This window comes from Stenella coeruleoalba (genome assembly GCF_951394435.1).
Source record: "Stenella coeruleoalba genome assembly, chromosome: X".
In the NCBI taxonomy this organism is placed as follows: Eukaryota; Metazoa; Chordata; class Mammalia; order Artiodactyla; family Delphinidae; genus Stenella; species Stenella coeruleoalba.
The window spans coordinates 25978672-26002452 of NC_137152.1; the positions used below are offsets into that span (position 1 = coordinate 25978672).

Consider the following 23781-nt stretch of genomic DNA (forward strand, 5'->3'; position numbering starts at 1 on the left):
ACCATGGACATCCAGGGTGATTTTCCGTGTAGAGAGAATGGGACTTCTCCTGACTGAGCTGCCTTTGGATACTATTTTTGCCATGACGTTGCTTAAAACGCCAGTGCATGGAATTAACCGTCCTTTCCCCCGTAACAATGTAAGCATGTGTCTGATAAATACATTTCCGTATCAGCCAACTCTTCTGTGGGACCAAGTCATATAACATGAGTTATGTGCTAATGAGGATTGAGAAACTCATAGGCTTTTCTGTTTCTTTTTTCCCTTTTGCTACCTCAATTTACGTTAACCTGCACCTGTCAGTCCATGTAGCTCATATATGTCATAGCATCTAACGGTAGGAGGAAGGACATGTAATGTCAAAAAGAAGGAGGAAAGGAGACGATCAGAAGAGATAAGAGTATGCATTTACCTCAGTGCTTATTGAATATTCAATTGTATCTTCATGTAGCTCTCAGTAGACCAGCATAGAATTCAGTTCAAGATTGGTACCTGGGCATTGTCTCAGGTAGGCCATATTTAGATAGCAGAGCCTCTCGTACTCTTGGCCAAGTTAAAGATTCAAAAGGTTTTGGAGATCAGCCTTGTATGTTCCCATCGGAAATCACTTTTGTCCACCCTTCTTTACAAACTCCTTTAGGCATACATATTTTAGTCTCAACTAATAGATGATCTTGAGCTGTTTCCTCTTTGAGCCTTTTCTCATCTGTAACATCAGGTGAAACATTATCTCAAGAGTTACTTCTCCCCAGGTTTCTTTGATTTTATATGCTGAGTGTTGTAAATGGAGAAGGCAGAAAGGGATATGGAGTACTGTGTATACTTTAAAGCTGGGTCATTATCAGCCAAGTCTTACCTGATCTTCTGGGTAACAATTCTTGTAACAGAGATACAAGATACAGAAAACAGTCTTATATGTACGGCGTGGCCTTTCACGTGAGACCACCTGTTCTCTGAATAGAAGTAGCATAGACTGAGAACAAGATGTGAAAAACATTGTGTGGAGCCTCATATAAATAATCCCTGGTGCCCCTACACTATAGTTTCCTCAACAACTCAAAGGTAAGACACAAGGATCTTATGTCTAAGATGACCAAAATGCCACCTTCCTTCTGTTGTATTGGTTACATGCAGGTTTCGTATAATTTTATAGCAGATTTTTTATCACTCATTTGATTTTCATAAAAATTGGGATTGTTTGGAAGAAGAGTCATTAATATTCTTTACAACTTTTTCTTGTTCCTCCTTTTATGTTCGTTGCTAGTGTAGACTTCTCTCTTACGTAAAATATTCCACTGATGCCCTTGGTAGATTTAGTGGTTGTTAAAGAAATCGTAATAACAGCTCAGGGAACAGTCAGGAACTGCCTGTCCTATACGGTCTGACCCTGGCTAACCATTCTCTTTGTAGTTCTAAATCTTTGTGTACAGACTGTAATTCACAAAACAGTTTTGATCAATTTGAATTCAGCAAATCTTTCCAAACACTAGGGCTTTTTACAATCAGGGCCAGAAAAGTTGGGTTGTCAGCTATCAATGCTATAACCTATTAACAGTGGCAGCGATATTGAAAGGGTTATTTGGATTTATGAAGGGAATATTTTACTAGTGAAAACAGCAGATGAAAATGGCCAGGAAGGAGAGATTAACCTTTTTAAAAAATCTGTGGTTTGTCCCCAGTATTTTCCATAAATTTCTGTCAATAAGAATGTTTGGAAATTCTATCCATGCATATGAATGCATGCAATATTTCTGAATTTACTTACTATTTTTCTTTGAAATGGGCAGGAACTCTACTAAAGAAATGAAAACATACACTCACACATGTACACACACACGCGCACACACACACACACACACACACACACACTCTTGTACTAGCTGACTGCCTTAACCTTGCTTTGGTTAATGATTTACCATGAATAAATAAATTTCTGTTATTTGTCATGAAATACATTGCATAGAGTTTCTATTTGAAAAGCAACCTGATTTCAAATCAGGGTCTACGATTTTAGCGTGTTCCCTTGTTACTTCCAGTTTGGGCTTTTTTAATTTATCAGTCCTTTCTCTTTCCTCTCTCCACAATATGTAAGTATATTTTTAGCTTACAATTTTAAAAATTGAGGTATAATTGACATATAACATGGTATAAGTTTAATGTACAACCTTAAAAATTTTTAATTGAGGTATAATTGACGTATAAGATTTTATAGTTTAATGTACAACGTGTTGATTTGACACTTACACTGCAATATGAGTACCACCCAAGTGTTAGCTGACACCTCTCTCACGTCACAGAATTACCGTTTCTCTTTTGTTTTTGTTTTTGTTTTTTTTGTGGTACGCGGGCCTCTCACTGTTGTGGCCTCTCCCATTGCGGAGCACAGGCTCTGGACGTGCAGGCTCAGCGGCCATGGTTCACGGGTCCAGCCGCTCCACGGCATGTGGGATCTTCCCAGACTGGGGCACGAACCTGTGTCCCCTGCATCGGCAGGCGGACTCTCAACCACTGTGCCACCAGGGAAGCCCCCGTTTCTCTTTTGTGGTGAGAACAATTGAGATCGAGTCTCTTAGCAACTTTGAAGTTTATAATACAGTATTGTTGACTAAAATCACTGTGCTGTGTATTAGATCTCCAAGACTTATTTATCTACTAGCTGTAAGTGGATAATCTCCCCAATTCCCCTACCCTCAGCCTCTAATAACCACCATTCTACTCTGTTTTGGGGAGTTCAGCTTTTTAGATTCCACATATAAGTGATACCATACATATCTGTCTTTCTCTGAGTTATCTCACTTAGCATAACACCCTCAAGGTCCTTCTTTATTGTCAAAAATGGCAAGATTTCCTGCTTTCTCATGGCTGAATGAATGGTATTCTACTGTATATATGCACACCACATCTTTTTTTATCCATTCATCCATTGACAGACACTGAGGTTGTTTCCAAGTCTTGGTTATTGTGAATAATGCTGCAGTGAACATGGGAGTACAGATATTTCTTCAATATCCTGTTTTCGTTTCCTTTGCATATATACCTAGAAGTGTAGTTGCTGGATCTCATGGTAGATCTATTTTTAATTTTTTGAGGAACCTCCGTAATGTTTTCCATGATGGCTAAACCAATTTACATTCCCACCAACAGTGCACAAGGGTTCCCTTTTCTCCAGCCTCACCAATGCTCATCTCTTGTCTTCTTGATGATAACCATTCTAACAGGTGTGAAACGACATCGCATTTCTCTGTCCACAACGTGTTAACCAATGAAGCCCTTCTCTACCAGTCGGTAATTGAACAGGCCTACCGTAGCTTCTCGGCTGCTGTGTTGTAGAGGATAGCTGCCTGCCTGTTAGGTGCCCTGTAGCATTTAGTTAATCACAGTGGACCCATGTTGGTTTCTTAGTTTCGACACATGAACCCTGGCCATGTACGGTGTTAACGTTCGGGCAAGGTTTCTCAATCTTGGCACTACTGACGCTTTGGCCTGGAAGATTCTTTGTTGTAGGGGGCTGTTCTGTGCATTGTTGGATGTTTAGCAGGATCCCGACCTGTCTCTGTACCCCAGTTGTGACAACCAAAAACGTCTCTAGACGTTGTCAGGTGTCCTCTGAGGCACAGAATTGTCTCTGACCTCGAGCACGGCTGCCTGCCTGTGAGGTTCCCTTCAGGCCCCCAGTATAGATTTTGCATCTTCCTACATTTTAAGCCAGATCATTCTAAATATACCCTCCAAATCCAGGAATAGACTGTGGGTTAGCCTTTTGCGTGTGATACTGTAACAGACAAACCAACAGAGGCCAGTTACTTTAAAAACTATTTAAAAGTAAATTGGGCGTTTGAGAACGTACTTATTTTGTCTTCGGTTCCTTAGACAACCCTTATGAGCTTTTTTCTTTTTTTTTTTTTCTCTTCAGGATGAGTAGGCAGTATTTTTTTTTATTCTAACCTCATTCAGATACTACAATCCTTCCTTTTAATTATCGTGATCACAGTTTAATTCCCACCCATCATTCAATTCAGCAAACCTTCATGGAAGGTGTAGAAACATAGTTCCTGTCTTTAAATAACCTGCAACCTAGGAGAGAAACAAAGGAGGTTTAGACAAGTATTGTTTCCAGAGCAAAAAGTGGTTCCTTTTTATCATCTGAGAACTACTGGGTACAGTCTCTTACACAATGTTTACTTTTCTCTATACTAAGTTTTTTCAGTTTATTAAGGATTGACGTGGTTTTTCAAAAGCCTGACAATTGCGATGTCAGTTACCGTCTCTTAAAAATATGTTGTATGTGTTTTTAGCAGTTGGAGTGTGGGGCTTGCTGAGAAACCTTGCCATTGCATTTCTTCTGTGGCCATGAACTGATACTGTTAGCCTGAGAGAAAAGTAAATATTCAGGTTGACACCCTGGTAGCCATTCAGAGCCTGGCCCTTGAGTTCCTAAGGGCTTATGGAAGGCACAACGGGAAAGAAACCCAAAAGTTATTCTGAACCCTGGCAAATCCCCTAACTCCCAACTTGCCCCGTAATGTCCTTTGAAATTATTATATTGGTAATTACATCCCTTGGCTAGAAATTCCAGATACTGAGATTCTGGGATTCCTTTAACTGTCTGGGGGTTTTTTGGTTTTTTTAAATATTTATTTTTTTACTTTGGCTGCGCCGGGTCTTAGTTGTGGCACACGGGCTCTTCATTGCATCCTGCCGGCTCTTAGTTGCAGCATGCGGGATCTTTAGTTGCGTCACGTGGAGTTCTTAGTTGCAGCTTGCGGACTTTTAGTTGCGGCATGCATGCAGGATTCAGTTCCCTGACTGGGGATCGAACCCGGGCCCCCTGCATTGGGAACGTGGAGTCTTACTCACTGGACCACCAGAGAAGTTCCCCCTTTGACTGTCTTTGTATGTTGTTAAGATGACATCTGTATAAAGCCACCCTGCCATATGCTGTAAGGCGGCAGCAGTAATTACAGTGGATTCCTTCCCTAGCCTCCATGCTGTGGGTAGTTGCTGACGAGAGGACCAAGAGAGAAGGAGTGGAGATGCAAGATACTTGCGTACTGTGGCTGTCACAGTGGAAGGAGCTGTGATATCCCTGCTTTGTGTGTGCACGCCATAAAAGAGAAAAGAGGAGGCATTGCCCAAAACAAACAACAAAACCCAGGGCTAAATGGCCCGTTCTAAGAGTTTTTGCTTAGATGGTTTGAAACTGGCATTTAGGGGCAGGGGCAAGGGCAAGGTCATCCTTGATAGCAAGAGAAGCTATCTGAGACCTATATGTAGGTCAGCAGATAATGGTACCTACAAGGATGATCTCAATCCATTGCCACCATACCTGTCTTTTGACCTCAGCAACTTCCTGTCATTCCAAACTAACCTATTTATTTTTTTCTAGAATGATCAAAATGTAATTTTAGCTGGGTTTTAGTTCCAGTTGTTTTAGCTCTTTAGAGACGCTTGCCTGATTTTTTAATTCTTCCCTTCTTTATCGCCGGACAAAAGGAGAGGGAATATAACACTAGGATACAGAATGGTTTGTAGTACACATGAAAGATCGAAACAGAATGAGAATGTGAATCCCCATATCTTGTCTTCAGTGCTGTCAGTTGGCATAGCCGAGTGGTTTTAAAAGAGCCAGAATGATGGACCTTGCGTCTGTGGAGGTGGGAAGAACCTTGAGAATTTGCAGCCTTTAAGCACAGGAGAATCTATGGTATTTTGAAAGAGGAGAACATTCTCTAGCTTCCCTTGGTAATGCACACTAGTGCTTTAACAACTTTCATTATCAGGAAACGCTTCCGTATGAGTTACAGCCTAAATCCTTCTTGTTCTGTCCTCAGTGGAGAAATCGAACAGCTGGTCACAGGCCTCCATGGCAGAGCCGTTCACATAATTGAAAACTGTTATTAAATCGCCCCTTCAGCCACTCTGTCTTGCACAGCCTCGTGTTTTTTGGGTGTTTTTTAATGACTAAATAATCCCAGTTCCCTTAAACTGTTCTCATAGGTCTTTCAAACCCTTTAATTATCGCTCTGCCTTTCTGCCAAGCCTTCTCTAAGTTCTGGGTCAGCTATAGCCACCAGAACTAGACACCGTTTTCTAAGAAGGCTTTGAACAGTACTTAGGGTAATGTGATCATTTCTTCACACTATACTTGCTATGCCTTTATTATACATCACAGACGTGGTCTTTTTTTTTCCCCCTTTATTTTGGACACCTACCTTTGTTGCTGACCCATGGTCAGATTTTTTTCTGTCTTCCGGAATGAATAGAAGCTTTCTGTTAATATTCTGCTTTCTGTATTAAGCCTGAATTCTTTCTTTGTAGCATGTCTTTGAATCTATCATTAAACAAACTATCATTTAAACCTAAGTCAGGGAAATAGATATAGGTCCAGATTAGGCAACAATAAACCCCGTGTTTTAAATTGGAATGAATTAGCAATGCTTTTCAATTTGCTGTCTTTCGTTGATGGTTTTTGTCCTAGCTCGAAAGGGTTATTTTGATAAATTTAGTTTCTAGACCAGTGGAGCGAGAGATTGTTATAGGACATATCGTAGCCGAAACTTGCTGTTGTTTTGACACAGTCTCTCACTGTATCTTTGTTTACAAGATGGAGAAACACATTCAGTAGAGACTAAATAATAATATAACTGGAAAGAGTCACAGTCCAACAAGCAGAGAGGGCTGGATTCTGGATTTGTGTTGACCAGAGGTGCAGTCTGTGGAGTGCGGCCCATGTGTGACCTTGGCCTGTTTGATATTCACTAGTGACTTTTTGGTGAAGACAGAACACATATTTTAAGATGTAAAACTTACACAGAGTTGGGAAGAATGGCTAATTCATTGGCTGTAAGAGTCAGGATTCTTAAAGATATAGATGAGATTATACAGTGGGCTAAAACTAACAGAAAAGTCCTTGACAGAAGTGGAAGGAAACAAATCCCAAATGAACAAGTACAAAATGGAGGAATCACTGAAAACAGCCAACTGCATTTCTTATCATGCCCAACAGTGCATTAGTACCTTCTGTTCACAAGCCTTATAACTTAAAAAAAATGATAAATGTCCTGGGATCACTGAGTAATTAGTGTGGGAAACTCTGAGGTCCAATAAGGTTTAATGTGTTTCTTTACTGACAACCATCTCAGCTTTTAGTATGTTAACGTGCATTAAGAATTTTAAGAGACAGATATAATGTGCAATGTGTCCTTAATTAATCTGACCTTCTCTTCGTGAAACATTTTGCTGGATCATTGATCTGCTGGACACACTGGGAAACACTGACCCAGAGATTTTAGTTGAGTAGAAACCCTGTGTGAGCCTGTAGTACAGAACAAAAGAAAGTCATCCAGTTATACTGTCCAGAGAAATGGAGGTACCATTCACAGCAGATCATAGTTGGAAAATAGTTTTCTAAAGGACAATGGCAAGCCAAGCCATGTCATATGAGGAAGAAATAAAAGGAATAGGGATGAAGAGGCACGGACAGACATGACAGCTCTGGTAAAAGATTTAAAGGGATTTGTGAAGGCTGAGAACTTCTGGGTTTCTGGTCAAACATATAATGATAATGACAATAACAACAGCAAACACTGACATGGCTATTGTTACGTGCCAGACATTGTTCCAGGTGCCTTTCATTTAAAGCTTAAAGCAACCCTACGAGGTAGGTGCTATTAATAGTTCCATTTCATGGCAGAGGAAAATTAATACACAGAAAGATAAAGTTATTTACCCAAGGTAACACAGTCAGTGGCAAAGCTGGGACTTGAACGCTTGTGGTTGGACTCTGGAGCCTGTGCTCCTATTGGCTATGCTGGTGGATTTCAGCTCGGTGTGACGAAGCACTTTTGACAGGGGTGCCTGTACACAAACGTTCAGGGTCATCCATTTGCTCCCTCGCACGGGTGGTATTTATATAGCGGCTATAAGAACACACTGCCATTGGATAAGTTTGAACCCGGTGACTGCTGAGAGTCTTACAGCTCTGTGGTGCCGTTCCAAAAGTATGAATTCACCTCCACGGCCCCTTTTATCTTCAGATTCTATAATTCTTTTTTAATTTTTAAGCAAATTTTCACAAAGTACCTCTGTGATGGCACTCTACACAGAGAGAAGTGCTCAACAAAAGCTTTTGATCAGTAGCTTGAGTTGATACCATTTTGCAGCTAGGAAATTCAAGGTTAAACAGCTCATTATGATGGTGTTAAATTTATAATCAGGGGTAACGAGTGGAGTACTTCTGAAGTAGTGTTACAAGCCAAATGACCTGTCGGTCCAGATCCTACTATTCGGTTGGCCAAAGAGTTCATTTGCGCTTTTTGTCTAAAGTGTGAATAGATTCCTTATTAGCAATCCACATTCCAAGAGAAGCAACATGGGTTTGCAATTCACATACTCATTACTTGTATGATACTAAATATCCCATCATGTATTCAGTGCAAATTGGTCTCAGAATAGGTAGTGCCCTTTGGTTGGCTCTTGGCAAAAGCAAATGAAAATTGTCTCTGGAGAAAGCACTTTCATTCTAGGGCTCAAAGTATCTCCAGAAAATACTTTTAAGGTTATTATAGTTCATAGTAAAGAGAATTAAGCCCACAAGAAACTAAAGTGACTGAGAACCAGCAGAAATAACAGACCCCTGAAGCAGACCCGCAATAATTTCATATCTTGGAATCATTAGAAAGAGAGGATTTTTTTAAACTATGTATATACTCTGTCAAAAAAATAAGAAACAACATTGAAAATTATCTTTAGGGAACCACAGACTATAGAAGTGACTTTAAAAATGACCAAATAGGGCTCCCCCGGGCAGCTGACGTGAACCTGGTCTCCTCAGGACCCGCTGGGGCTTTGGCTTCTGGAACACATGGGGTTGAGTCCATGCTGATAGCCCAGGGGCTTCAGGACAACACGGGGTCGAGTCCATGCTAATGGGAGCCAAGTCTCCTCAGGACTTGCTGGGGCTTGGGCTTTGGCTTTGGGACATTGTGGGGTCCAGTTCACGCTGGGAGGAGCCCCGTCTCCTCAAGACTTGCCAGGAGGTGGTGTGGCTGAAGGAAAAGGTAATCCACAGGACCCAAGACATGGTACCTACTAACATACTCTTCCCACGGTGCCTCTTAATACCATGTGGACTACTACAAGGGAAATAAGTATCACAACTTTGGCTGAACTTGGTCTGGCCGTGTGGCTGACAGGGTCTTGGTGCTCCGGCCAGGTGTCAGGCCTGTGCCTCTGAGGTGGGGGAGCTGAGTTCAGGACATTGGTCCACCAGAGACCTCCTGGCTCCATGTAATATCAAATGGCGAAAATCTCCCAGAGATCTCCATCTCAATGCTAAGACCCAGCTCCACTCAACAACCAGCAAGCTACAGTGCTGGACACCCCATGCCAAACAACTAGCAAGACAGAAACAACCCCACCCATTAGCAGATAGGCTGCCTAAAATCATAATAAGGTCACAGGCACCCCAAAACACACCACGGGGCGCGGTCCTGCCCACCAGAAAGACAAGATCCAGCCTCATCCACCAGAACACAGGCACCAGTCCCCTCCACCAGGAAGCCTACACAAGCCACTGAACCAACCTTAGCCACTGGGGGCAGACACCAAAAACAAAAGGAACTACGAACCTGCAACCTGTGAAAAGGAGACCCCAAACACAGTAAGTTAAGCAAAATGAGAAGACAGAGAAATACACAGCAGATGAAGGAGCAAGATAAAAACCCAGCAGACCTAACAAATGAGGAGGAAATTGGCAGTCTACCTGAAAAAGAATTCAGAGTAATGAGAGGAAGGATGACCCAAAATCTTGGAAATAGAATGGAGAAAATACAAGAAACTTTTAACAAGGACCTAGAAGAACGAAAGAGCAAACAAACAATGATGAACAACGCAATACATGAAATTAAAAATTCTCTAGAAGGGATCAATAGCAGAATAACTGAGGCAGAAGAACGGATAAGTGACCTGGAAGATAAAATAGTGGAAATAACTACCGCAGAGCAGAATAAAGAAAAAAGAATGAAAAGAATTGAGGACAGTCTCAGAGACCACTGGGACAACATTAAATGCACCAACATTCGAATTATAGGGGTCCCAGAAGAAGAAGAGAAAAAGAAAGGGACTGAGAAAATATTTGAAGAGATTATAGTTGAAAACTTCCCCAATATGGGAAAAGAAATAGTCAGTCAAGTCCAGTAAGCACAGAGTCCCATAGGGGATAAATCCAAGGAGAAACACGCCAAGACACATATTAAACAAACTATCAAAAATTAAATGCAAAGAAAAAATATTAAAAGCAGCAGGAGAAAAGCAACAAATAACATACGTGGGAATCCCGATAAGGTTAACAGCTGATCTTTCAACAGAAACTCTGCAAGCCAGAAGGGAGTGGCAAGACATGTTTAAAGTGATGAAAGGGAAAAAGCTACAACCAGGATTAGTCTACCCAGCAAGGATCTCATTCAGATTCAACAGAGAAATTAAAACCTTTACAGACAAGCAAAAGCTAAGAGAATTCCGCACCACCAAACCAGCTATACAACAAACACTAAAGGAACTTCTCTAGGCAGGAAACACAAGAGAAGGAAACGACCTACAATAACAAACCCCAAACAATTAAGAAAATGGTAATAGGAACATACATATCGATAATTACCTTAAATGTAAATGCTACAACCAAAAGACATAGACTGGCTGAATGGATACAAAAACGAGACCCATATATATGCTGTCTACACGAGACCCACGTCAGACTTAGGGACACATACAGACTGAAAGTGAGGGGATGGAAAAGATATTCCATGCAAATGGAAACCAGAAGAAAGCTGGAGTAGCAATTCTCATATCAGACAAAATAGACTTTAAAAGGAAGACTATTACAAGACACAAAGAAGGACACTACACAATGATCAAGGGATCAATCCAAGAAGAAGACATAACAATTGTAAATATTTATGCATCCAACACAGGAGCACCTCAATACATAAGGCAAATGTTAACAGCCATAAAAGGGGCAATCGACAGTAATGCAATCATAGTAGGGGACTTTAACACCCCACTTTCACCAATGGACAGATCATCCAAAATGAAAATAAATAAGGAAACACAAGCTTTAAATGATACATTAAACAAGATGGACTTAATTGATATTTATAGGACATTCCATCCAAAAACAACAGAATACACATTCTTCTCAAGTGCTCATGGAAATTCTCCGGGACAGATCATATCTTGGGTCACAAATGAAGCCTTGGTAAATGTAAGAAAATTGAAATCGTATCACGCATCTTTTCCAACCATAATGCTGTGAGACTAGATATCAATTACAGGAAAAAACCTGTAGAAACTACAAAAACATGGAGGCTAAACAATACACTACTAAATAACCAAGAGATCACTGAAGAAATCAAAGAGGAAATCAAAAAATACCTAGAAACAAATGACAATGAAAACACGACAACCCAAAACCTATGGGATGCAGCAAAAGCAGTTCTAAGAGGAAAGTTTGTAGCAATACATTCCTACCTCAAGAAACAAGAAACATCTGAAATAAACAGTCTAACCGGGGCTTCCGTGGTGGCACAGTGGTTGAGATTCTGCCTGCCGATGCAGGGGACACGGTTTCGTGCCCCAGTCCAGGAAGATCGCACATGCCAGGGAGCAGCTGGGCCCGTGAGCCACGGCCCTGAGCCTGCGCGTCCGGGGCCTGTGCTCCGCAACGGGAGAGACCACAACAGTGAGAGACCCGCGTACCCCAAAAAAAACAATCTAACCTTACACCTAAAGCAGTTACAGAAAGGAGAACCAAAAAACCCCAAAGTTAACAGAAGGAAATAAATCATAAAGATCAGATCAGAAATAAATGAAAAAGAAATGAAGGAAACAGTAGCAAAGATCAATAAAACTAAAAGCTGGTTCTTTGAGAAGATAAAATCGATAAACCATTTGCCAGACTCATCAAGAAAAAAAGAAGACTCAAATCAATAGAATTAGAAATGAAAAAGAAGTAACAACTGACACTGCAGAAATATAAAGGATCATCAGAGATTACTACAAGCAACTCTATGCCAATAAAATGGACAACCTGGAAGAAATGGACAAATTCTTAGCAAAGCACAACATTCCGAGACTGAACCAGGAAGAAATAGAAAATATAAACAGACCAGTCACAAGCACTGAAATTGAGACTGTGATTAAAAATCTTCCAACGAACAAAAGTCCAAGACCAGATGGCTTCACAGGCGAATTCTATCAAACATTTAGAGAAGAGCTAACACCTATCCTTCTCAAGCTCTTACAAAATATAGCAGAGGGAGGAACACTCCTGAACTCATTCTATGAGGCCACCATCACACTGATACCAAAACGAGACAAGGATGTCACAAAGAAAACTACAGGCCAATATCACTGATGAACATAGATGCAAAAATCCTCAACAAAATACTAGCAACCTGAATCCAACAGCACATTAAAAGGATCATACACCATGATCCAATGGGGTTTATCCCAGTAATGCAAGGATTCTTCAGTATACACAAATCAGTCTATCTGATACACCATATTAACAAATTGAAGGAGAAAAACCATATGGTCATCTCAGTAGATGCAGAAAAACTTTCGACAAAACCCAGCACCCATTTATCATAAAAACCCTCCAGAAAGTAGGCACAGAGGGAACTTGCCTCAACATAATAAAGGCCATATATGACAAACCCACAGCCAGCATTATGCTCAATGGTGAAAAAGTGAAACCATTTCCTCTGAGGTCAGGAACAAGACAAAGATGTCCACTCTCACCACTCTTATTCAACATAGCTTTGGAAGTCCTAGCTACGGCATTCAGAGAAGAAAAAGAAATAAAAGGAATCCAAATCAGAAAAGAAGTAAAGCTGTCACTGTTGGCAGATGACATGATCCTATACATAGAGAATCCTAAAGATGCTACCAGAAAACTACTAGTGCTAATCAATTAATTTGGTAAAGTAACAGCATACAAAATCAATGCACTAATGATGAAAAATCTGAAACAGAAATTAAGGAAACACTCCCAGTTCCCATTGCAACAAAAAGAATAAAACACCTAGGAATAAACCTACCTGAGGAGACAAAAGACCTGTATGCTGAAAACCATAAGACACTGATGAAAGAAATTAAAGATGATACAAACAGACGGAGAGATATACCATGTTCTTGGATTGCAAGAGTCAACATTGTGGAAATGACTCTACTACCTAAAGCAATCTACAGATTCAGTGCAATCCCTATCAAACTACCAATGGCATTTTTCACAGAACTAGAACAAAAAATTTCACAATTTGTATGGAAACACAAAAGACCGCGAATCGCCAAAGCAATCTTTAGAACGAAAAATGGAGTTGGAGGAATCAGGCTCCTGGACTTCAGACTATCCTACAAAGCTACAGTAATCAAGGCACTATGGTACTGGCACAAAAACAAATACAGATCAATGGAACAGGGTCAAAAGCCCAGAGGTAAACCCATGCAGATATGGTCACCTTATTTTTGATAAAGGAGGCAAGACTATACAATGGAGAAAAGACAGCCTCTTCAGGAAGTGGTGCTGGGAAACCTGGACAGCTACATGTTAAAGAATGAAATTAGAACACTTCCTAACACCATACCCAAAAATAAACTCAAATTGGATTAAAGACCTAAATATAAGGCCAGACACTATCAAACTCTTAGAGGAAAACAGAGGCAGAACACTCTATGACATAAATCACAGCAAGATCCTTTCTGACCCACCTCCTAGAGAAATGGAAATAAAAACAAAGATAAACAAATGGGACCTAATGAAACTTAAAAGCTTTTGCACAGCAAAGAAAGCATAAACAAGAAGGAAAGGCAACCCTCAGAATGGGAGAAAATATTTGTGAATGAAGCAACTGACAAAGGATTAATCTCCAAAATTTATAAGCAGCTCGTGCAGCTCAATAACAGAAAAACAAACAACCCAATCCAAAAATGGGCAGAAGACCTAAATAGACATTTCTCCAAAGAAGACATACAGATTGCCAACAAACACATGAAAGGATGCTCAACATCACTAATCATTAGAGAAATGCAAATCAAAACTACATTGAGGTATCACCTCACACCAGTCAGAGTGGCCATCATCAAAAAATCTAGAAACAATAAATGCTGGAGAGGGTGTGGAGAAAAGGGAACCCTCTTGCACTGTTGGTGGGAATGTAAATTGATACAGCCACTATGGCGAACAGTATGGAGGTTCCTTAAAAAACTAAAAATAGAATTACCATATGATCCAAGAATCCCACTACTGGGCATATACCCTGAGAAAACCATAATTCAAGAAGAGTCATGTACCAAAATGTTCATTGCAGCTCTATTTACAATAGCCAGGACATGGAAACAACCTAAGTGCCCATCATCGGATGAATGGATAAAGAAGATGTGGCACATATATTCAATGGAATATTACTCAGCCATAAAAAGAAACGGAATTGAGTTATTTGTAGTGAGGTGGATAGACCTAGAGTCTGTCATACAGAGTGAAGTCAGAAAGAGAAAAACAAATACCGCATGCTAACACATATATATGGAATCAAAAAAAAATGGTTCTGAAGAACCTAGGGGCAGGACAGAAATAAAGACACAGATGTAGAGAATGGAGTCGAGGACACAGGGAGGGGGAAGGGTAAGCTGGGAAGAAGCGAAAGAGTGGCATGGACATATATACACTACCAAGTATAAAATAGATAGTTGGTGGGAAGCAGCCGCATAGCACAGGGAGATCAGCTCGGTGCTTTGTGACCACCTAGAGGGGTGGGATAGGGAGGGTGGGAGGGAGATGCAAGAGGGAGGAGATATGGGGATAGATGTATATGTATAGCTGATTCACTTTGTTATACAGCAAAACTAACACACCATTGTAAAGCAATTATACTCCAATAAAGATGTTAAAAAAAATGACCAAATACAACTTATAGATACTAAAAAGTACAATAATCAAAATTTAAAACTTAATGTATGGGCTTACAGTAGACTGGATGCTGCTAAGGAGAGAACTAGATACCCAGGCAGTAGGGCAGAAGGAAGTATTGGGAATGAAGCACAGAAAGACCGAAAATAGAGGAAAACTAAGGAAAGCCTGTTCGGAGAAATGGAGGTTAGATTGAGAAAGTCTACCATTTACCTAATAGGTTTCTGTAAGCAGAGGAGAGAGGGAATGGAGAAGAGGCAGTATTTGTTGAGATCATGACTGAGAAGATTCCAGAGCTGACTAAAGAGTCAAACCCACAGTTTCATGAAGCCCCATGAATCCTAAAAAGTATCAATAAAATCCTAGAAGTACAGTACAAGACAGGAAAAGGACAGATGACCTTCAAGGAACCAACAGCTTCACAGCTGACTTATCAACAGTTAGCAGCAGAGAAAGTGAGATAAAGGTGGAATGATATTTCAGCGTGCTGAAACAAAATCAAAACAAAACAAAACACAGCAACGAAAACAAAAAAACCCTTTCAATCTAAAAATCTATACCCAGTGAGGATAGCAATCAGGAATGTGCATAGAAAAAGAGACTTTCAGGCAAACAGAATCAGAGAGATTAGCCATCAACAGACACTTAACAAAAGGAAATACTGAAGGATACACTTTGGCAGAACTGATCCCAGATGGGAGATTTGAGATGAAGGACGCAATGAGAAACAAACTCCCCAAAAGTGGTCAATATATGGGTCAATCTAACAGTATAAAAACACGAAACACGGTCTTGTAGGGTTAAAAACAACATATAATTAAAATGTTGACTGTGGTAACATACCAATCAAGTGATGGATAAGTAATATTTTGAATTTTCTAAAATCTGTACTCGCTGGGAAGAATGGTATTTATTTAACTTAGACTCCGAAAGAGAGAACTAGAGACAGACAGACAGACAGAAAAGCAGCAGGCCACCATGAAAACAGCACTAGACCAGGAGGTTTGGATGCTAGTATCAGCTCTGCTGCCAGGGAGTTAGTTGTCTGGCCTTTGAAAAAGCCACTTCGCTCATCTACATCTCAGCTGTCTTGTCTGTAAAATGAAGCTTTGGGACCAGATGAATTGTAAAGCCTCTTCATTATGATTCTATGAAACACTGAGAAACAGATTCACTTGAAAAAAAGGGAGCGATAGTTCCTTGAGTTGTTTTTTTTTTTTCTTTTTCTCCTTTGAAATTTTATCAATAAATGCTTGCATTTTACTTCTGGCTAACTTTTATGTATCTGTTCCAAAACTGGAGCTAAATATAGTCTCTCCCAGGTGTGTATTTTGCTGTACTTTTTCCGTTTGTTTGTTCTGCTTTGCTTTCTTGTCATCTAGTAGCCAAACAGGGTAATAGCAGTCTCCCAAAGCTTTAGGGGTAGGTGGCTTGTGTAGATGCTGGGGGGACATTTGCAGAAACAGCCTGTGAAGCGTTGGCCTCGCTGTGCCACTATTGATCTTTCTTTCTTTCTTTAACGCGTTACCTGAGCTGACATTTGCCTCCTTTACTTTCTTACCTTCTCTCCTTGCATTCTTTGGCCTCCTGTCTTTGCAGGCTAATAATAAGCCTGAGATTGAAGCGGCGCTCTTCCTAGACTGGATGAGACTGGAACCCCAGTCCATGGTGTGGCTGCCCGTCCTGCATAGAGTGGCCGCTGCGGAGACTGCGAAGCATCAGGCCAAGTGTAACATCTGCAAGGAGTGTCCAATCATCGGCTTCAGGTATGAGGAACGCCCCCAAATGTCATTTTATTTGATCATTTCTCACCTTTTTATGACTTGATCTTTTATCTCCTCTACCAGTTGCTGTTAGTTTGGTCCTCTGCACAGTGGGAGAGGAGGTGATCAGGCTGGAGCATTGATCACTCCTGTCACTCCCCTGATCACTGGGTTGTTCTAGTGGATCTACCTCATTAGGCAGGCGTCTTTCTCCGCCTTCACGCTTCAGCTCTGCAGAGCCATGTTCTTGGTCGATCGGGACTGACTGCCTGTCTCCACCAAGATGTTTGTCCATCAAGTATATACAGATTAACTGTACCTCCTCTTTCCTCGAACCAAAACATTTTGGTCATCTCTTTCTTTTTTCCCATGGTCTTTTCTGTTTATAGAAACTCTCCAAGAATCAGTTATAAAACTAAGGGATGATTCTATTTTGGGAGACCTGTCATGGCAGCTCACTCTCTTAATCACTTTGCACCACAGTTCTTGCCCTAAGGTAACAAGAATTCTTTCGAGCACCCTAAAACATACTGCTTTATCTGTGAATCTGATTGCGCTCTTTTCATAGTATCCTAATGAACTTCTGAGGGAATGAATATAAAGTGTGCAAGTAAATGAAAGATTCACAAAGCAGCTAAAAAAAGAAAACGTTCCTTATAAATTGAAAAGTGAAAGTGGTAGGAAACATCGCAGGTTGTTATTCTGATATTCTTGAAATGTCCCAGAAAACAATTGATTGGCTCTTAAATCTTCAATCTTGTTGACCTGTTTGGGGAGACAAGATATTTTTAAATGAATTAATATTATTGAACAATAATCCCAAATCCAGATTCTGAAATGATGATGTATTTAAACATCTGGATCAACATCAAGGTTTCCATAGCAACGAATAAGCCGTCAAGTTGTAAACTAGCTATATCATCTATGGCTGTTCAGAATCCACTTATCAGCTAAGTAGACACTCATTTCTGGTTATGCTTAGACTTACTTCATTACTTTGTTTCCTAATAACTGCTTTGTACCATTTGTGTGCTTTTCATTCACTGTGCTCCTTTACCGTTGGTGTTTGTCCTACCATACTTCATGCTGTTTACAAAGAGGTTTTGCAGAAACCTTCAGAGGTTTCTAAAGCCTAGATAGACAACATTGAGTAGGCAGTGCTTGCACAGGACACCTTTTTTCCTTCCTGGTTTTGGCAGGTAAGAGTGATGCTGGGGGGTGGGGGGCGGGGGGTGGGGCTCCACTGCATTTCTTACCTATCTTTTCTTAGCTTCCTTCGCCGGTAAGATTTGTATACTGGGGGAAGTTTTATAAAATGAAAAAGGAGAATGCTTTGGAGGCTCAAAGAGAGCATTTTCACATTCACTTCTTTTGCCCTTATGAAAGTAGATTATTTTAGGAATGAGCACTTCTCTTTCCTCCTTTCCCCCGCTCTCAGAAGACGGTTGGGATCTAAAAACAGTACCTTTTTTTCCCACATTCCCATATGTGACATAAGGAATATGTTTATTTTAATTGGCTAAGATTCTTATCTGAGAAAGCACAAGCCAGGGAGGGTATGAAATGAAGAATACAGTATTCTGAGAATGGGGGGGAAATGTACCATGTAGTACTTACATCTTACCCAAAATGTGTCTTTTCTTGGGGCTTCCATTATCATGTGGAGGTAATGTGATGAGGGATTTCTGAAGAGAGACAGATGAAAGAGATTATCCAAGTAACAATCTGAAGATGAGTCATCTCCGTCAATCAGAAAATGTAGTTAAAGCAAGATTTGCTTTAATTGAGAGTTCTTGTTTAATTTTCTTTTGTCTTATGAAATGCTTTATCTTTATCATTTTTTTGGGAAATAATTCCCTCAGAAAACTTTTGTGCCTTTTTGATGGGTACGGGAGCCCACAATGCATCAATCTATCCTTTCTGGAAGTTCTTTCAAATTCTAGTATCTGGTCGTCAAAAGCCTGGAAGTTCGCCACTATCTTCCTACTTAATCTGAAAGAGTTCCTAGTGGAGTTTAAATAAGAGCTGAGTTTTTCTCCCCTCCTTCCAAATGTTTATAGGGTACTCTTTCTGCCAAAATATTTTGATACTGTAGGAGAAGCACCAGAGAAATCTGGAAGTAGGAAGTTAATCACTTACCTTGTGGGATTAATGAACCCTGCATTCTGTTTCCAGAATTAAGACAGTGTGGAAGGAGGTTTATTAAAGGGTGTTCTTTGGGAATTTGATTTGAAGAAATACATATATGTTTGTTTTTGTTCCTTACCAGGTACAGGAGTCTAAAGCACTTTAATTATGACATCTGCCAAAGTTGCTTCTTTTCTGGTCGCGTTGCAAAAGGCCACAAAATGCACTATCCCATGGTGGAATATTGCACTCCGGTAAGTTAGATTCCTCCCTGACGTGACTTAGTTCACCTGGAAGAAGTTTCAGTTTTGTACGGTCTTACAGATCGTGTGTCACGCTGTGATTTGTAAGTTCCCCAGACGTTGCCCAGCTAAAGTGGCCCCACATTGTAGACTCCGGATTTACCTTATCCCTAGTGCGATGCCTGGCACACGTGGACTGTCGGAGACACTCAACACATATTGTTGGGTGAATCAATAGGTTTTTCTTCTGTTTTCGTGGGTTGTAGGGAAGACATTTTCACGTTTATTTTGCACGTCCCTAGCGGCTGTGTGCAGAGGTGTTACGGCCATGGGGCACGTTGGGTATGGGGTGGGGTAATATAGGTTCCTTAAAATTCGCAATCCACCACTTAAATTAACACTTACCAACTAAATGCTAGGTGTTTACCTTTTAAGCTACTCTGTGTGAGATAGGTATTATTTTTATCCCCTTTTTATAGTTGAGGACTCTTGAGATCCTAAGGTTAAAAAATCTTGCCCAAGGTTCTATAATTAAGAGCTGGAGTCGTCTCCTAAGAAGCTGTTTTGGGAAAATGCTCAGTGGCCAATAGGACTTTGAAAAATCACTGGTGAAATGGAAAGGGCCTGGACTTGGTGGACACAGACCTGGGTGTAAATCTCTTATTCCTTGAACACTAGCTGCTTGCTCTTCAAAGTGTGATCTGTGGACCAGCCGCACTGGCATCACCTGGAAGCTTATTAGGAATGCAGAACCTCAGGGCCCACCGTGGACTTTGTGAATCAAAGCCTGCATTTTAGCAGGGTCTGCTGGTGGTATCCAACACATCAAAGTTTGAGAAGCTCTGCTTTAGAGCTTTTCTCTCTTCCATCTTCAGAGTGATTCTCCCAGTTATTTCATTGTCTTCCTCATTTTGCTTCCTTTTGCAAAGGTACTCATTGATGGAGAACGTACCATGCTGTGAATAGAATGGCATTTAGTGGGTGAAACACTAGAGCAATGTGGACAAAATCGTTTTAAAACTACTGTAAAGTGTGGCAAAACGGAAGGTCAACTTTCTGACCTCCAGACTTCTATAAATTACCATCTGTTGGGTAGCCCAGTAGTCGGTATACTTCATTTATTCATCATCACAACTTATTGAGGTGTTACTGCCCCGATTTTATAGGTGATTGGAGCCTTGGATAGGTAAAGAACTCACCCACGTTAACCCCACTAGTAAATGGCAGGTCTGGTTTCAAAACCGTGTTTTCATGTGATTCCAAAGCCTTTGCTCTCGACTCCTGCTGCTCTTAATTATAATAAAACAAGTGCTCCGAGGCAGAACACTGGAATTGTGCTTTCTCTTGAGAGTATACCCCTTCCCCAAGTCTGATGTCAGCATGATTTCCCTTTCAGACTACATCGGGAGAAGATGTTCGAGACTTTGCCAAGGTACTGAAAAACAAATTTCGAACCAAAAGGTATTTTGCGAAGCATCCCCGAATGGGCTACCTGCCAGTGCAGACGGTCTTAGAGGGGGACAACATGGAAACGTGAGTAGTGGCCAAAGCAAACCAGCCTCTCAGTTGACGTATCTCTGAGCTCGTCTCAGCTGAATACCTTCCTTCACTCCCAAATGCAAACAGTCTCTCCTATTTCTTTCTTTAGATTTACTGTATCTAAAAAGAGAAAAGCAAGCTGACGTTCAGTTGCCATTTTCCATGTCAGTTGTCCCATGACAATGACCTTTTCCAAAAGTTAAACTTTATCTCACAGGGAGTAAGCCACCACGTTCCGGCTCCTAATTACCTCACGAGGCTTGCAAGAAATATGGGACTGTTTACAAATGAGTGATTCCAAGATTTCATTTTGATTTTCCTCCCTTACAAATCAGTAGGCGTGTGTCTTTTTTGTATCCGATTGTGTGGTCGTATCTAGTCACTTTTTTCTCCTTGAAAAAAAATATAGTCACAGGAAATTTCTTCACAGTAAGTAGTTATGATTCTCTAGACCAAAATGATGATGTCTTCGCCTCTTTTGAACCTTCTCTTCTTTTTTCCATAACTCTGATGGCAATCGCACAACTGGTTTTCTTTTAATTCACTTTTCACCTTTGTCTGGCCGTTGCTTTCCATGGTTCATACTTAATTGCACTTCATTTATTTTGACCTTTCAGTAATTTGTGTGTGTGTGTGCGTGTGTGTGTGTGGCTGAGTTTGCCTGTGTCTCTCTTCACCACCTCATTTTTTGTTTTGCAGTCCTGTTACTCTGATCAACTTCTGGCCGGTAGATTCTGCGTGAGTACTTCCACTGAAGGGTGCTGCTACCACCAACACATTGGCTTGCTTGATTTTTTAAAATTTTTGTTCTGTTTGTTTTGTTGAAAGACGTTTTAATTTCCCTTCCTTCATTTCAAAAATGTTTCCCTTGATAAGACTTTGAGGGTGCCGTCCACCACAGATCAGGAGAATCAGTGAGGTTTTCAGGTCCCCACTTGGTCAAATGTAAACCAGCAGAAATCCTGGCCTGGAGTTCAAATTAACATCAAAGGAATTGTTGGGTTGTTAGTTATATTCCTGGGAGACACGTTTATATATTCTTTCATTATACGCAGGGAAGAGCCTTCTGATTACATAATAACATTCTGTAGCCATATTTCTAGAGATTTAATGCTTTAGGACCTTCAAAAGGATGACGGTTTACTCTTTAGGGCCTGTTATAAGTGGACTATTTAAAAGCAAAATTTGTTTCATGGTATGATGTTGAGTATGGTTGAATAATTTCAATTAGACACGTGGACTTTTTATCAGGTAATGCCATGCTATTGGACCAGTGTTTATATACATGAGTTTCTCAATTTTGACCTAAACTCACTTTGCTCTCTTCTGCAAGCTAAATACCCAGCTCATAAACACACATTTACACTGGAAGGAAAGTGTACTGTAGTCTTTGTTATTATTACTGGTGTGTATTATTAATACTACTGATACTAGATATCAACAGTTAATTGATTTATCTCAGAGTTTATAATGTCATCAGAAAACTCCTTTTAGAGTCCGTGATTGAAATATCAGCAAACAAAGTGTGCATTGTTTTAAAGTTATATTGTGCGGGGTTTTTATAACAAAATTTTGGTATTTCAAAGTGTACTTTATTAAAATATTTATTTAAAGTCAGACAGCTCTATTATATATAAGAAGGTAATGACCAATTTGGAAGACGGGCTTATATAAGAATTCAGTTTATTTTTATTGGGTCTTTTTTATTCCACCATGTAATTTAATTTAAAGTAGGTCTTTTTTTAAAGAAAAATCCTGCAGTGATAAATGCAAACTATTAATTGAAGTTGGTTTTAAGTCTTTTATGGCCTAAAGGAAGTATAACACTTTCCTTTCTTTTGTAAAGCTGCATTATTGTGCCCTTTAATTTTGAGATATGGTAGCTCTACCCCATTTCTTTAATCATCATGCTTAAACAACTTGGGGAGTTATTTAGATTCAGTTATGTTCCTTGCTATTGGTACTTATTTTCCCTGTTCCAGGTAGTCTATTTGTTTATAGAAGGTAAAGCCTTTCATAAATTAAAAAAAAAAAGTTTACTTGGTATACTGAAATTCTCAGCTTGATTGGATCCTGGTAAGCAAATAGAACTTATCCCGACACAAAGTAATCTAACCAACTGACCAATCCAAAAGAAAAATATGCTAAAGGTTAATGTTTTAAAACACATAGAGGTAGCACAACGTAATAAAGAATAACTAACTAGAGGAAGAAGTTTACTGTATACATAAGCTAATGAGAAAAATTCATGACAGTTTAATGTAACTTATTTTAAGTAGAGGGTGTTTGTCTGTCTTAAATTTTGAAGAACTTTAAAATTAATAACATTGTTTTAAAAAATATCTTCTCTAACAACTGAAACCTAGCCCCACTTAGCCTTTTTATAAAAAAATATGCTAGATTATTCAGAAATAGTGGGAAATTCTAACTTTGAGGAAGAAAACAACCCCAGCAGGCTAAAGTCCCTGTAATACCAATAATTTTATTAAAGTCTTTACTCATGGGATGGTAAATAATTTATAAAATGAATTGTAAAGCTATTCTATTCACGCAGAAGAGCCAGGTCCTGAGGTGTTTTATTTTGCGAGAACTCTATCCAATGTTAACAAATCCTGTGACGATGACAGCGTTTAATCCATTCAGTATGGATCACAGAATTTGAAAGTTTACTGAGATACAGATCTTTTGTTTTTCCTTAGAAAAAAACCCTTATTTGCCTGTATTTGTCATTTTATTTGAAAGTAAACCTAGCATAAACCTTTTATATTGTTTGTCCACAAATGAGACAGTCGAACAATATTCTTTGAGCTGTTCTGCTTTGAAAACTTATTAATGGAGTTGTCACAAAAGAGAAAATGGTGGTGGGTGGGATGGAATTGGCCATTAGCAGTAATGGGAAGAGTAGGAAGAATCCTTTTGGGGTATATCATTTTGTATTTAGGAAGTGAGAAGGGAGAACAGTATTCTTACCTTCTCTTGGAAAAGCATTTTAGAAGACGTTGCATTTAGTTTTGTTTCTGGACTACGTAGTTTTGTACTTTTACTAATTCTTGATTTTTAAATGAATCTTCTCTGACCAGTATTCCCTTTTGGTTCATTTTCTGGTTTAATAAGTACCTCCGTTAGCGTATATCTATATTTTTTA

The 23781-nt window shown here is 39.9% G+C and overlaps 1 protein-coding gene across 25 annotated transcripts in view; it reads left to right on the forward strand.

Moving 5' to 3' along the window:
• DMD (dystrophin) overlaps positions 1 to 23781 on the forward strand; it is a 2843071-nt gene that overhangs the window by 2754334 nt on the left and 64956 nt on the right. For 21 of the 25 annotated variants that reach the window (XM_079909736.1, XM_079909735.1, XM_079909718.1 and 18 more), the window contains 4 exons: positions 16565 to 16731; positions 18998 to 19109; positions 20494 to 20630; positions 21336 to 21374. In XM_079909736.1, coding sequence (XP_079765862.1) covers positions 16565 to 16731; positions 18998 to 19109; positions 20494 to 20630; positions 21336 to 21374 — 455 coding nt within the window. Of the gene's footprint in view, positions 1 to 16564; positions 16732 to 18997; positions 19110 to 20493; positions 21308 to 21335; positions 21375 to 23781 lie in introns of those variants that run through there. The other 4 variants (XM_079909740.1, XM_079909733.1, XM_079909731.1 and 1 more) reach the window with 2 other exon arrangements.